Genomic DNA, 14,482 nt, shown 5'->3' with positions numbered 1-14,482 from the left:
TCAAACACCAAAATATCAAACATCTTACTTGTGACTAAAGGGTTCATAAAGGTAAAGGCAATCCCCTTGGCAAGCATCAGTCATTTCCGCTGATGGGGTGATGTTGCTTTCGCAATGTTTTCTCGGCAGACTTTTTATGGGGTGGTTTGCCATTGCCTTCCCCAGTCATTTACATGTTACCCCAGCAAACTGGGTACTCATTTTACCAACCTCGGAAGGATAGACAGCTGAATCAACCATGAGCCAGCTACCTGAACCCAGCTTCCGCCAGGATCAAACTCAGGCCATAAGCAGAGCTTGGACTGCAGTACTTCAGCTTACCACTCTGCGCCACGGGGCTCCTCAAAGGGGGGGGGGCGGGGTCTAAAAAGTCTATCCATCTGCAACTGTTTGAATGCTTTAAGGCCAGGGGGAAGAGATACGTCAGGGTCTGAGATATTTCTATTCCTTTTCCCTAGTCCACCCTTTGTTCTCTTCATTCAGTGTAATCACTGCCAGAGGCAAAAATTAAGAGTTGTTTTAATCCCAGGTAAACTCTTAACAGTCAAGTAAAAAACAGTTTTATGGCATTTTCCTAGGCAAAAGTCCAGTCTTATCACACATAAATAACTCCCACCAAATGGGGAAGCACTCAGTGCAAATCTAATAATCTTGTCACAGAAAGTATCAGGTATGAGAGAGCAAAAGAACAAATACAAACTTATCTCTCCTTAACAATGTGGAGGAGAATCTGCCATCTTTCCCAGTCTCGTTCTTTTGGCTAATATCCACAAAGGTTGTGTTGCTTCCTGTCCTTAAAACTGAACAGCAAAAAAACAGGGCTGAGGATGCAATCTGTCTTCTCTTATTAGCACGGTTTTTAGCATAAAGTGCTTGTGTTGTGGAACAGACTGGAAGGAAGGAAGGTCAGTTGATCACTCCCCACAAGGGACATAAAGTCTTCATGTTTGTGATGATGGCTAGATGTAACACTGACTGCTCACTTGTCTGCTCACTCAGATGTTACTGGAAGGAAGAGAAGAATAGATGCCCTCTGGGGATTCCCTCCCAGATATACAACTCACAGAAGTACATGTATGAGAAGACATGGATTTTGCCCAGGGCTGTTTTTCTTTGTGGTTATTGCTTAGATTTACATATGGTTATAATTGGTATATTTGTTTAAAAATATGTATGTTTCAGAACTACAGAATTCTCCTCGCTTGAGAGCAACTCAAAGTTTTAGGAGCTGGTCCCACTACAGTGCAGAAAGTTGAGATGGAGGGGAAAAAACTGTAGTAGGAGTTTTTTGGACTGCATTCTTTGTAACAGAAACCATATGTTGAGCTGAGTGAGGTCTTTTGAACATGCTGCCCCATAGATGGTTAAGATCAGTGGCTTCCTGTTCCCAAGCATTCTCTGTTGTGGTGGAGTAACTTATGCAATGAAGTTAGGAAGGCTCCCACATTAGTATAATAATTCAGAGTGTGTAAAATAGAACTTTTTTAGAAAGCAGTTTCTGCGGAGACATTGATATACTTTTAAGGTTTAATGGACATTTATAAATGGTTCTTATTGTGTTTGGTGTATAAATGAAATAAGCTACAATCTGATATTTTGAATTAAGCTTTATTATGTATATGTCTGAAACACAGTGGGCTTTTGTACAAGACCAGGCTTAAATTTGAATACTAATCTTGCTGCATTCAACCTTATTCCATTCCCCAGCTTGTCCTTATGCCTTTTTGCAAATCGTTGGACATATTCTCCATTGGTGGGAGAGATGATGATTTGGTGACTAACAGTGCCTGGGAAACGTTTCAGAGATACCGGTGCCTAGAGAACAGCCGGAGTGTCGTTAAAACACCTATGACGGATGTTTGCAGGAATATGATTTTTAGCATCTCCGCTCTGTTGCATGAGACAGCATTGTGTAAGTAGATATAACTTAGGACGAGATAGTTCAAAGTGGGATTCAAAGCACAATTGGGGATAACTATAAGGAAATTGTGTTGCTCCCTTTTCAGCCATTCTGGCTTCACCTGAGAAGGTGGAGTGCAGTTCTAGCATATAGAAAACAGAGTAGCTGAATAAACAAACATTGGCCACATGAGGTGCTTAGGGGAATGGGCTACAATCCATTAGAAGCTGGTTGTGGCAGAATATGCCCTCTTTGAACTATAAACCCCATTCTGCCCTGCCCTCCTAGGGGGTTCCCAACTCTCTATTGATATAGGAGTTTCCCACTGAAGGAATCAGGACCTTCGGCTCCCCTTCCAAGCTCAGACGCTTTTCCTCAGTGTCTCCCACTAGCCCAGTGCCTGCCTGCTACAGGGCCTTGTGTGCCTTTGCAGGAATAGCCAGCTGCTTGCCCCATCCTAGTGTGCCTGCAACAGTGGCTTCTGTGTTGTACACAAAATTGCTTCCAGCAACAAAAGCTTAAAATATTTTATGAAAAAGAAAAATGTTTACAAGCATACTTTTAGCACCATACCAGGTTGGAGCAGGAAAACAAAAGAAATCCTCTGCCCCTCTCTCTCAAACATGCCTTTGCTAGATGTTCAAATTAGGATAGGCTCTTTATCTTAGGCGTCCTAGTCCTCCATTACTTTGAGGGGTTAGTCCGGCTCTCAAGTTCAACCACGTGGTCCAAAAAAGGTTGCCTGCTCCCATCCTCAGACAAGAAGTCTGTTCAGCTCAGCACCCCAAGGAAAAGAGAGACTGCCTTCCCCTTGCAAGGTGGTTTTAACAAACCTGTGTCTCCTCTCCCTTGACCCCGGTCAGCCCGGGTCAAGGCTTCTTTCCTTGTTGTCTCCAGGAAGCCAGTTCCTGTTACCTGTCTAGCAAAAAGTCCTGTAAGCCTCTGTTCCCTGCTTCCAGATGGGGGGGGAGGAGGTGGATGACTTAGCATTTGTGTGAAGGAAAGAAACTTGGTAAACTGCAAGGGAAGCCCTGCTCATTGCCAACCTCCCACCAGGAGAAAATGCATTTCTCCACACTGTTCATGTTTAAATCCCAAATAATGTTTAGTTCAGTGAATGGATTTTGTAACACATTCTACTTTTATCTCTTCTTAATGCCAACAGCTGTTTAACTTCTCTAAATCCTGGGCATTGTTTCTGTTCTGGTTAGCTTCTGGGCTGACCCCTGTACTCATTCATTTTTTGAAAGTTATTGCTTGACAAAAAAAAAAAAAAAGCTTTAAGTGCCTTATAGTAATGAAAACTGTAATCAACCAAAAATGAAATCAGAAAAAAACAACAATAACTCATACAGCAGGATAAAAATAGCAGCCCCAAAACACATTGAAATAACTTCATTGGGATGCTAGAAGGATAAAATAACAGCACATAAATACAAGAGTCCTTGAAACATACAGTAGCATGTGTAATCTAAAGTTGTAATGTAATGCTCACATCACTAATATATACCATATCAGAACTCTAAGCATTAGTCCTCTTTAGGGTTTGTAGAATCTTTCGGGATCAAGTGCCGTGTTCTACTGGAGAAAGTTTTCCTTCCAGACGTTTCGTTCTCAGCTGCGGAGAACATCCTCAGTGGCGTTGCAGCCGGAGCAGGCGCTCTGATCTTCTTGGCTGCTGTGCATTGAGTCAAGAAGGTCAGAGCGCCTGCTCCGGCTGCAACGCCACTGAGGATGTTCTCCGCAGCTGAGAACGAAACGTCTGGAAGGAAAACTTTCTCCAGTAGAACACGGCACTTGATCCCGAAAGATTCTACAAACCCTAATGATGTTACCAGCCGTGAAAATCTGAAATCTTTGATAACATTAGTCCTCTATTAACAGTAATTTCCACAGTGGTTTTGTCGACGAGATAATCTGCCCTTTTGTATTTCCAAACTTTTGTTTTCTTTCCTTTTTAATTTTTTTTAGCTTGCCAATGTGACCCTCAAGGTTCATTAAGTTCTGTGTGTGATCCTAACGGAGGCCAGTGTCAGTGCCGGCCTAATGTGGTCGGAAGAAGATGCGACAGATGCGTTCCAGGCACTTTTGGATTCGGACCTAGTGGATGCAAATGTATGTCGTTATTTTGTCCTAACTTAGAATTGCAGATAGGCAGGGGAGAGTCTGAGCTTCTTGGAGGAAAAGCAGGATAAAGATGCGAGTAATCAAAATAATCGGTTGTTGCTTATTGAAAGCTAAAACTGCCTGGGGAGGGGGGGGGGATGCTTTTATTTTGGTAAATCTGTAAAAGTTCTTATGAACTGAAGTAAAAACCACTCATCTTCCAGGTGTTTTATGGTTAAGACACTCTAGCTTTCAGGTCCTAGTGATATAACTTTGTGATTGAGAGTCTGGTTTTTAATTTTATTCGAGTTGTGTCTCTGTGTTCTCTTTAGCTTGCGAGTGTCATGTCCAAGCTTCTGTCAACCCCTTCTGCCACCCAGAGACTGGGCAGTGCCACTGTTTCCATGGGCTCTATGGCCGTCAGTGTGACAGATGCTTACCGGGTTATTGGGGATTTCCAAGCTGCCAAGCCTGCCAGTGCAATGGCCATGCAGATGATTGTGACCCATATAGCGGACAATGTTTAAATTGCCAGGATCACACCACTGGACACAACTGTGAAAGGTACTGCTTCTTTTGACATCTGGTTGGCTGGTGCATTCCTTGAGTTGGATCCCATGGGAAATTTCCGCTAAGGGAAAGGGGGAAGCAAGTTTTGCTGATTTCCCTCCCCATCTCTGTCAGCCTCTTGCTCCCCTCTCCTGGTGGCCCTCTGTTCTCCCCTAGCTGCATTCTGAGGGATTGTTTTGGGCTGCAGTGGTAGAGGGGAACAAAGTCCTATTCTGATGATGGAAACTCCTTCCAACAACAGCGATTTACTGTGGGGTCCAAGCCACTGAATGAAATATTTAGTATCCTGTCCTCTGCAATGCAATTCTACCCTTCCCCTTTACTTGTATTATTTATTTATTTACGTTATCTATAGTCTCCCTTTCTCACAGGGGCTCAAGGCAGATTACTCAGAGTGAGTCAGTACAGTCAACAAAGTGGGATGTTCAATAAACAATATACTCCGATTGTAGAAGTCTGGAACCTACCAGAAGTCTAAAAGGTGGAACTGAAGCATAGCATAAGTATTAACATGACATATTAAGCTGTGCCAGAATTACATAATAGGATCCTAATACACAGTAGTACAAACCACAGTCCCTAATCATATATCCAAGTAAGTTTTTAAATCATTTTGTGCAGGTCAACCCTATTGCCTGTGCAAAAAGGCCCTTAAATAATTCAGTTTTGCATAGTTGGCAGGCATTTTCCATAAGGGAGCCACAACAAAGAAAGCATATGGGCAGTAGCTGATTGTGTATGTTTGCAGGTTGGCATCTTCAGAAGGCCCTGTTCAGATGAATGAAGCTGTCATGGCAGAGCATAGGGGCATTTGCATGGCACGTATTTTCTGGTTGGATGCAGTAATGATTGCAAGCCATTTTCAGTGCTCCTCAATTCATATCAATTCCTTCCAATCTCTCTTTCACTGATCTTAGGTTGAGACTAACATTCATTGTCACCTGTAGTCTGGCTTTCCCTCCTTGGCCCTGCGCCTTCCCAATCTTTGTCATTTGTATAGGGAAGGTGTTTGAAAAGGAGTGTTAAGAATTATTACGGTAGGTTTGTAGGCCAGAGCAGTGAATGCAGAAGAAGTGGGCAGGGAAGGCTAGAATAGTAAGTGTGAGAGTTAACCATGACTTGATTAGCTGTCTGGAGAGACAGAAATGTGCTAAATAAATAATATAATTTTTGCATACAGTTTCCCAGTATTTCCTCCTGCCTTTCAGGCTCTGCATTTGCAGTAGAGGATACAAGAAGTAACTCTGAAAAAAATATATTAGTATAATTTGGTTGCAGTATTGCTGTCAGTGGCAGATAAATTTGGAATTTTAGATTGGTGTGATAGAAAAAAACTCAAGAACATAAGAGAAGCCATGTTGGATCAGGCCAATGGCCCATCCAGTCCAACACTCTGTGATCTTCTTCATGGTCTCTGTGCTTCACGCTCGTGGGATGAAGCGCCAGCGCTGATCCCTGATCTGTAACTCCAAAGTCTGGGGTTTTTTGCTGCCTGACCCCGGCAGGCATGCGTGATAGCCCCAGTGCGCATGCTCACCTGGCAGGCGCGAATATCCCACCAGTTCCTTCTTTACCGCCATGTCGGATAGACTTGTTCTTCGTTTCTCCGGTCGGTAATTATTCACCTTTTCCTTCTCCGGGTATCTCTTCGTTTTTTCTTTGTTTGTCTTCGTTCCTGTTGTAAAAAAAAAGAGAGAGAGAGAGAGAGACTATTAGTTGGTTGTTTCTACCCTTTGGGGCTTTCCCCCCTGCCCTTCTCCCACCATCCCTGTCTATGGAAAAGCGTTGGTTTTTTTTTTAAGCAGTGCCTCAAGTGCGGGAGTAAGATCCCTCCTCCAGACGGACATTCTCTTTGTCTGCTGTGCCTTGGGGAAAGTCATCGGGTGGAATCCTGACATCATTGCTCAAAATTTTCCAAGCAGACGAGAAAAAACCCGAACTGCAAGGCTTTCAGCGGTGCTGGTGAAATCAGCTTTCGCACTGCAGATGTCGACACTGGCGTCGACCAGTGCTTCTATGGCCACCCCGGCATAGACATCGGTTCCGGTCTCATTATTGAGCCAACCGGCCCAATCATTCCAAGGAGCCGACCGCCCCCACAAGCATGCGGGCTCGGCATCCCAGTCGGAACCATCGACCCCGGCCAAGAAGGCCAAAGGGGCTCGAGACTCTCATTCTGCTGAGCCCAGGAAACATAAGGAGAAAAAGAGGCGCCAAGACAAGCAGACCCCTTATCCGCCACTGAAAGACTTGGCGACCGTCTTGGGGGAGCCTCCGGAAAAAATCCTCGCTTCACTGATTGGACTGAAGAGCCCCTCGGGTCTGACGTATGTTCCGCAGACCTCCCTTTCTGGCTCTGACCAGGTGGTTGACCCTACAGAACGATCAGCAGACTCAAAGGAGGGCGGCGATCTGAGTTTGGTATCGGACTTAGAAGTTTCGCAGCCGAAGGACCGCTCAACACCGAAGATGCCCTTGATCCAGCCTGAGAGATTTGGGGAGCCTTCGGACCCTTTTAGACGTCCTCATCCTCTGCCCAACTGGGACCCGCAACCATGGGCTTATCTGTTTGGGGGCTATCCCTATCATTCGCCATACCCTTGGTACCCTCCTCAGAACCCAGAGTGGGATCAGCACTCGGAAGCCTCGCACCACTCCAGGGTCTCGGTGCATTCTCCATCACGTTGTCGAGATTCATCGATGCCAACTTTGACCCCAAAGTTGGTCAGAAAGCCAGTGGTCCCGACGTCGAGAAAACCTCCTCGACTAGAATTGCCATTGACGCCCCAGGTTTACCATCAGCTGAGAGCGCATCTTCATCGTCATTGACCTCCGACAATGAGGGGGAGGAATAGTTGGGCCATCACCAGGAGGTATCGTCCCCAGAATCCAGGATAGCAGAGGATCTTCCAATCTCTCCTTCTGAGGATTTGAAATTCTATGGGGAGCTCATTAAAATAATGGCACATTCCTTGTCTTTGCCAGTGGTCCAGCCTCAACCGGTCATTGACGACAGTCTTTGACATTATGTAGAAGGACACTTAGACAGCGGTAGTCCTACCCATTACTAAGGTCATCTTGCAAGCCATCAAAGATCCTTGGTTCAAGCCTGCCTCCACCCCTATCTCTTCCAAGCGTATGGATCACATGTGCAGGATCCAGGAACAGGGTGCAGAGTTTCTCTTTAACCATTCACGCCCCACTCTGTAGTTGTGTCGTCCTCGTCCAAGGCTAAGAAGATCCACGCCTCACCTCCAGATAAAGAAGGGAAGAGGATTGATACTTTTGGCAGACACTTTTATTCTGCGGGCACTCTTGGAATTAAAATTTCTAATCTGCCTGCATGGCGAGATACCCTCTGGGAGCAACTTTCACCGCTCCTAGCTTCTCTGCCTGAGAATAAGTGCACTTTGGCCAAAAAGGCCCAAAAGGAGGGAATGTTCCTGGCAAAACAACAGCTGCAGGCTTCAAAACATATGGTGGACACTTCAGCTAAGACGCTTACCTCGGCCATTACGTTGCGTCGTCATTCTTGACTTCGAGCCACCTCCCTCCAGTTAGACACCAGATCCTGGGTAGAGGACCCTCACCTTCAAAGGGGAGGGTCTATTCAGCTCCACTAAGGATGCGGTTCTACAAGAAATGGACAAGAGCATTAAGACATCTTGTAGTCTGGGGGTACCTTTATCTTCCCCTCACCCTGGCAAGTCTCGTCCATGGTCCAAACAATGGCCTAAGAAGCCCTACCACACCAAATCCCCTGAGAGTTCGTGGAAGCCACATACGGGACAGCATGAGGCCAAAAGTTCCTTCGCTGCAGAGGGGGAAACCAGGTTTTCTTCTTTTTCCTCTCACATGGGAAAGTCTCATACTGGCAGGAATCCCAAGCAGGGACTTTGACTTTGGCTTCCCTCCTCTGGGCCCACCTGTCTCCACAGATTTCTGCAATCATGGCGGCAGATTACCACTGACAAGTGGGTCTTGTCCTTCATACAGGAGGGTTATGCGATAGAATTTGTTCAGCCCCCTTCTTATCCCAGATTGGTGATCACAAACCCTACAGTGGTTCTACTGGAGGAAGTTCAAAATCTGCTCAGCAAGCAAGCTATAGAACCTGTTCCCGATAATCTTAAGGGTCAGGGGTTCTACTCCAGGTACTTCACGGTTCTCAAGCGGGATGGTGGACTTCGTCTGATCATGGATCTGAGGGGCCTGAACGAATTCATCGCTTATCAGAAGTTCAGAATGCTGACTCTACAAAGCATCCTTCCATTCATCAACAAGGGAGATTGGATGGCCACCCTGGACTTCAAGGATGCCTATTTCCATATCAGCATCCTCCCCAGTCACAGGAGGTTTCTTCGGTTTGCCATTGGGACACACCATTTTCAATACCAGGTGCTCCCTTTTGGGCTCTCTATGGCCCTCAGGGTCTTCACAAAGACCATGGTTATTATGGTGGCTTACCTTCGTCTCCAGGGTATCATCCTTTTCCCCTACATAGAGGATTGGTTGGTGGTTGCTGTGTCCGAAGCTTCTCTCAGAGCGCATCCACAAGTGATTCTCAACTTTTTGAGTGCACTAGGACTTCTGGTGAACGAGAAGAAGTCTCATCTGATCCCAGCGCAAAGAGTTCAATTTATAGGAGCGATTTTGGACACCATCCAACACCTAGTGTTTCTTCCAGATTCCCGAGCGTTGGATATCATCTCCCTGGTTCAACTCCTTCAGGCGGTGAGATGCGCTTCTGTTCTGCAGATCCAATGTCTCTTGGGCCTCATGGCAGCTACTAGCAATGTTCTGCGCTTCGCGAGGCTGAGGATGCGAATCCTCTAGCTCTGGTTCATCAGGACTTACAATCTGGTAAGAGATCTCCCATCCAAGATTCTGCAAGTTCCATCGCTGGTGCTACGCTCTCTGGATTGGTGGAGGATGAAGTCCAATCTTTGCGGAGGAGCTCCATTTCATTTCTCCCTCCCCTCGCTCACGGTAACAATGGATGCCTCGCTGTGGGGATGGGAAGTGCACCTCGGAGATCTTTGCATAGGTGACCCATGGCCCCTGTCAATGGCTCACCATCACATCAGTTTCTTCGAGCTCATGGCAGTTCATCTGGCCTTGTGGTCATTTCTACCCCTAATCAATGGTCAGACCGTAGCTGTGATGTTGGACAACACGACGGCTGTCAGTTATAGAAATCATCAAGCTGTGTGCATTGGCGATGCAGCTTTGGGAGACCTGCATAGCTTCTCAGACCTTCATAGTAGCCACCCACTTGCCCGGGGAGCTCAATGTTCAAGTGGACTCCCTGAACAGGGGAGACATCTCCCATCACGAATGGGAGATGAACTGGAGATACCTCAAATCTCTGTTCCAGGAGTGGGGTCATCTCAGAATAGACGTATTTGCCATGGCAAACAATCGAAAGTGCGAACAGTTCTGCTGCAGAGGAGGGACGGACCCAAGGTCCCTAGGGGACCATCTTCTACTTCTGTGGGTGGACAAGTTCTTTTACCTGTTTCCACCATTGCCTCTTCTCACCATAGTGCTTCACAAATTGGCCCAGGAGCATCCGGAGTGCATCTTAGTTGCTCTGTGGTGGTCTTGACAGACTTGGTTTCCTGTCTTCCTAGCCATGGCAGGGGGCTGTCACCACAGGTTTCCATTAGAACCAGACCTCCTTTCGGCTCAAGGAGGCCGCCTGTTTCACCACGACATCCCTCACCTCAAATTGACGGCTTGGAGGGTCAGCTTCTAGAATTCTCCGACAGAGTGCAACATGTGATGTTGAACAGTAGAAAGTTGTCAACTCGCCGCTCCTATGCGGGAAAGTGGGCTAAGTTCCTGTCTTTTTTGTGGGACATAAGAACATAAGAGAAGCCATGTTGAATCAGGCCAATGGCCCATCCAGTCTAACACTCTGTATCACACAGTGGCCAAAATACACGCACACACTGTGGCTAATAGCCACTGATGGACCTCTGCTCCATATACAAAGGTATCAGTGCACGTTCTGCTGGTCTTGAGTTTGTGTTTGAGCTTTTACTGTCTCTTCTTGATGCTGGACTTAATCATTCCTTGATTCGAGTATATCTGGCTGCCATCTCGGCTCATCACGACCCTGTGGATGGCACATCGGTTTTTACACACCAGCATACAAAACGTTTTTTGAAGGGTCTTCTGTGGTTTCACCCGCCTCTAAGGTTCCTCCTCCTGCTTGGGATCTACCGCTGGTCCGGCTCTCAAGTAAGCCTTTTGAACCCTTGGCTACCTGCCCGTTGCATCTTCTAGCCTGGAAGACTGCCTTCTTAGTGGCCATCACTACGGCCAGGAGGGCAGGTGAGCTAGTGGCTCTACAGTGTAATGCTCCATACATCTCTTTTCAGGGTAATGGGGTGTCCTTGGCCCCGGACATATCGTTCCTCCCTAAGGTGGTGTCTAGTTTCCACCTTAATTTGGAAGTGTTTTTGCCTACTTTTTACCCTTCTCCTTCTGCAGAAGAAAGACGTCTGCACGCCTTGGATGTTAAGAGGGCATTGTTGTTTTTTGCGCATCGCACCAAGCCGTTTAGGAAGGATCCCAATCTGTTTGTCTCCTACGCGGCCCCATGGCTGGGTTTCAGGATCTCTGCACAGAGACTTTCTAAGTGGATCACAGAAGCCATTAAACTTTGCTACCTGTTGGCTAAGCGTCTCTTGCCAGGGCCACTCTGTGCGCATTCCACTAGGGCTATGGCTACGTCCACAGCATTTCTGAAGGGTGCTTCCTTGGCGGACATCTGTTTGGCTGCAACCTGGGCATCTCCTCATGTCTTCATGCGACATTATGCCCTGGATTTCCGGAAGCGTTGCAGAGCATAGCTGGGTACCCTGGTCCTTCAAGCCGCTACTTCTGCATAACCGCCAGCTCCCCCTCCAGGTAACCCTAGCTTGCTAATCTCCCCTGAGTGTGAAGCACAGAGACCACGAAAAAGATAAACAGGTTTCCTACCTGTAACTGATGATCTTCGAGTGGTCATCTGTGCATTCACACTACCCGCCCTCCTTCCCCTCTGCTGTCAGTCATGGTACTCTTGATAGATGACGGCAGGAAGGAACTGGCGGGATATTTGCGCCCATCTGGTGGGCATGTGCACTGGGGTTGTCGCGCATGCCTACCGGGGTCGGGCAGCAAAAAAATCCCAGACTTTGGAGTTACCGATCAGGGATCAGCACTGGCGCTTCATCCCATGAGTGTGAATGCACAGATGATTACTCGAGGATCATCAGTTACAGGTAGGAAACCTGTTTTTACACAGTGGCCCAAAAAAACCCCCAAGTGCCATCAGGAGGTTCACAAGTGGGGCTAGAAGCCCTTCCACTTTGCCCCCCCCCCCACAAGCACCAAGAATACAGAGCATCACTACCCCAGACAGTTCCAATAATATGCTGTGGCTAATAGCCACTGATGGACCTCTGCTCCATATTTTTATCTAAACCCCTCTTGAAGGTGGCTATGCTTGTGGCCGCCACCACCTCCTCTGGCAGTGAATTCCACATGTTAATCACCCTTTGGGTGAAGAAGTACTTCCTTTTATCTGTTCATTGAATGCCCACGAGTTCTTGTATTGTGAGAAAGGGAGAAAAGTACTTCTTTCTCTGCGTTCTCCATCTCATGCATAATCTTGTAAACCTCTATCATGTCACCCCGCAGTCGACGTTTCTCCAAGCTCAAGAGCCCCAAGCGTTTTAACCTTTCTTCATAGGGAAAGTGTTCCAAACCATTAATCATTCAAGTTGCCCTTTTCTGGACTTTTTCCAATGCTATAATATCCTTTTTGAGGTGCGGCGACCAGAACTGCACACAGTACTCCAAATGAGACCGCACCATCGATTTATACAGGGGCATTATGATACTGGCTGATTTGTTTTCAATTCCCTTCCTAATAATTCCCAGCATGGCGTTGGCCTTTTTTATTGCAATCGCACTCTGTCTTGACATTTTCAGTGAGTTATCTACCACGACCCCAAGATCTCTCTCTTGGTCAGTCTCAAACATACAGAAAGGAAAAGGTTCTCAGTTACAGCTGATTGTGCACAGTGTCCATGTGTCAACTATGGGACATTAAGGATGCTGAGGTTATTCTAGCTTTGTGTGCCATGGTGGTGTATGCAGATGCTATAACACTCTCCCCACCACCTCCAGTTTGAATTTACAGGTGTATTTCTGTATGTGGAAGACATTGTTCACTCATAGACAGGCTGTTTTATACTTGACACTAACAGCAAAAATGTTTTTCCACATGCAAGGTATTCTGCAGTCTCTTGTACAACCAAAAGTATGAGAATGTCTACAGACTATGCCTTTGAAGTGTTGCGTCAACACTTTTTCAGAGGATCGTCTCAGTGAATGTTTCCTTCTGGTTACGGTTCTTTGGATCCAATCCAAATTTCTTTGCTAAAAAGTATTGTGATTGGATTTCCTCAACAAAAAATTCTCTCTGTGAAACCTTCCAGAATACATATCAACTTGTGAATGAAAGTGTGTTTACGTAACATGAGGCTTGGCATTTTTTCGCTAACACTAGTAAAGAGCCAAGTCAAACATCTGTAAAATCCTGCTATTCAGCTTTTGCTTAGATAGCATTTGGAGAGTGGCAACTCTGACTCCCTTTTATGCAATCAGTTGCCACTGGTCCATTTGGATATGCAGATATGTGCATGATATTCCTTTAGTATTCTTAATGGATCTTTTGTTTTAAAATTAGATGTCTTGGTGGTTATTATGGTGATCCTGTCCTGGGATCTGGAGATCACTGCCGCCCTTGCCCTTGTCCAGATGGGCCGGAAAGTGGCCGCCAATTTGCCAGTGGTTGTTACCAAGATCCTATCACACTGCAGGTGGTCTGTGTCTGTGAGAAAGGCTATAGAGGTAAAGTATCTGGTGAATTCAGTGACCCAATACTGTTATCTGTCTGTTCAGGGAGATGAGAGAGAACAGAGGTGAATGAGTATTTTAGGACAATTTCTCATGTGTCCTAATCAAAGTTCTTGGTAACCAGGTTGATTCTACAGAGCAAGGAAAGAATATGCTTATATCTGAAGAAGCTAGTTTTCAAAATGTAGAATATAAGTTAGAGTCACAAAAATAAAACAACAAAGACGTCAGTGTCAACTTGGATCTGGGAGAACCAGGTTTGAATCCCCACTATACCATGGAAGCTCGCTGGGTTATCTTCAACCATTCATTCTCTCAAGGGTTGCTAGATCCAACTTAGGAAGTACCTGGGGACTTTGGGGGTGAAGCCAGGAGAGTTTGGGGGAGGAGAATCTAGCAAGGATGTAACATTACTTTTTTCATGTCCTGTCCTGCGATGTCACTTCCAGGTCAAAGGTCAAGTGATGGCACTTCCCAAGCTCCACCCACTTTTGATTATATCAGTTCCAGCACACTGCACCAAAAACCCACTCTTTCCTATGATGTCGCTTTCAGGGCACTCTCCCAAGCCCGCCTCTTTTACTGAAGTCACTTTCTTCTTTCAAAATTTAAATTTAAATACACAGCTTTATATCTTGCCACCCCCACCTCTTCCCCACTTTACATTTCTTGCAGGCTTTAAGGCCTCCTTTCAATGCAAAAATAATGAAAAGCTTTAAGATAAAATACTTTAAACATGATGGAACTGTAACTCTAGGTATCATACCACCAACTACCTTCTTAAAATCATTCTTCAGAAATTAATTAAGGCAACTCAAACTGCTGAATTGCAACTAATAACAAAGTTAGACAATGTATTCACCTTCACTGAAAAATTACTCCAGGGTGTGGACGATAGCTGACGGCATGTTCTCTGCGCTCGGACTCCTTCAGGTTTTAAAAGGCTTTTTAGAAACAAGCTTCTTTTCTTTTTAATACTGCTATCTCGTC

The 14,482-nt window shown here is 45.9% G+C and overlaps 1 protein-coding gene across 1 annotated transcript in view; it reads left to right on the top strand.

Annotated features, from left to right (window-relative positions):
• Nucleotides 1-14,482, top strand: part of LAMB1 (laminin subunit beta 1) — a 158,928-nt gene that overhangs the window by 77,681 nt on the left and 66,765 nt on the right. The window contains exons 18-21 of the mRNA XM_060246076.1: nucleotides 1,708-1,912; nucleotides 3,872-4,015; nucleotides 4,339-4,570; nucleotides 13,323-13,486. Coding sequence (XP_060102059.1) covers nucleotides 1,708-1,912; nucleotides 3,872-4,015; nucleotides 4,339-4,570; nucleotides 13,323-13,486 — 745 coding nt within the window. The remainder of the gene's footprint in view (nucleotides 1-1,707; nucleotides 1,913-3,871; nucleotides 4,016-4,338; nucleotides 4,571-13,322; nucleotides 13,487-14,482) is intronic.

The sequence above is a fragment of the Heteronotia binoei genome, chromosome 8 (genome assembly GCF_032191835.1).
Source record: "Heteronotia binoei isolate CCM8104 ecotype False Entrance Well chromosome 8, APGP_CSIRO_Hbin_v1, whole genome shotgun sequence".
Lineage (NCBI taxonomy): Eukaryota > Metazoa > Chordata > Lepidosauria > Squamata > Gekkonidae > Heteronotia > Heteronotia binoei.
Note: the sequence above shows the minus strand (reverse complement) of the source record. Positions and strands in the feature narration are given on the sequence as shown.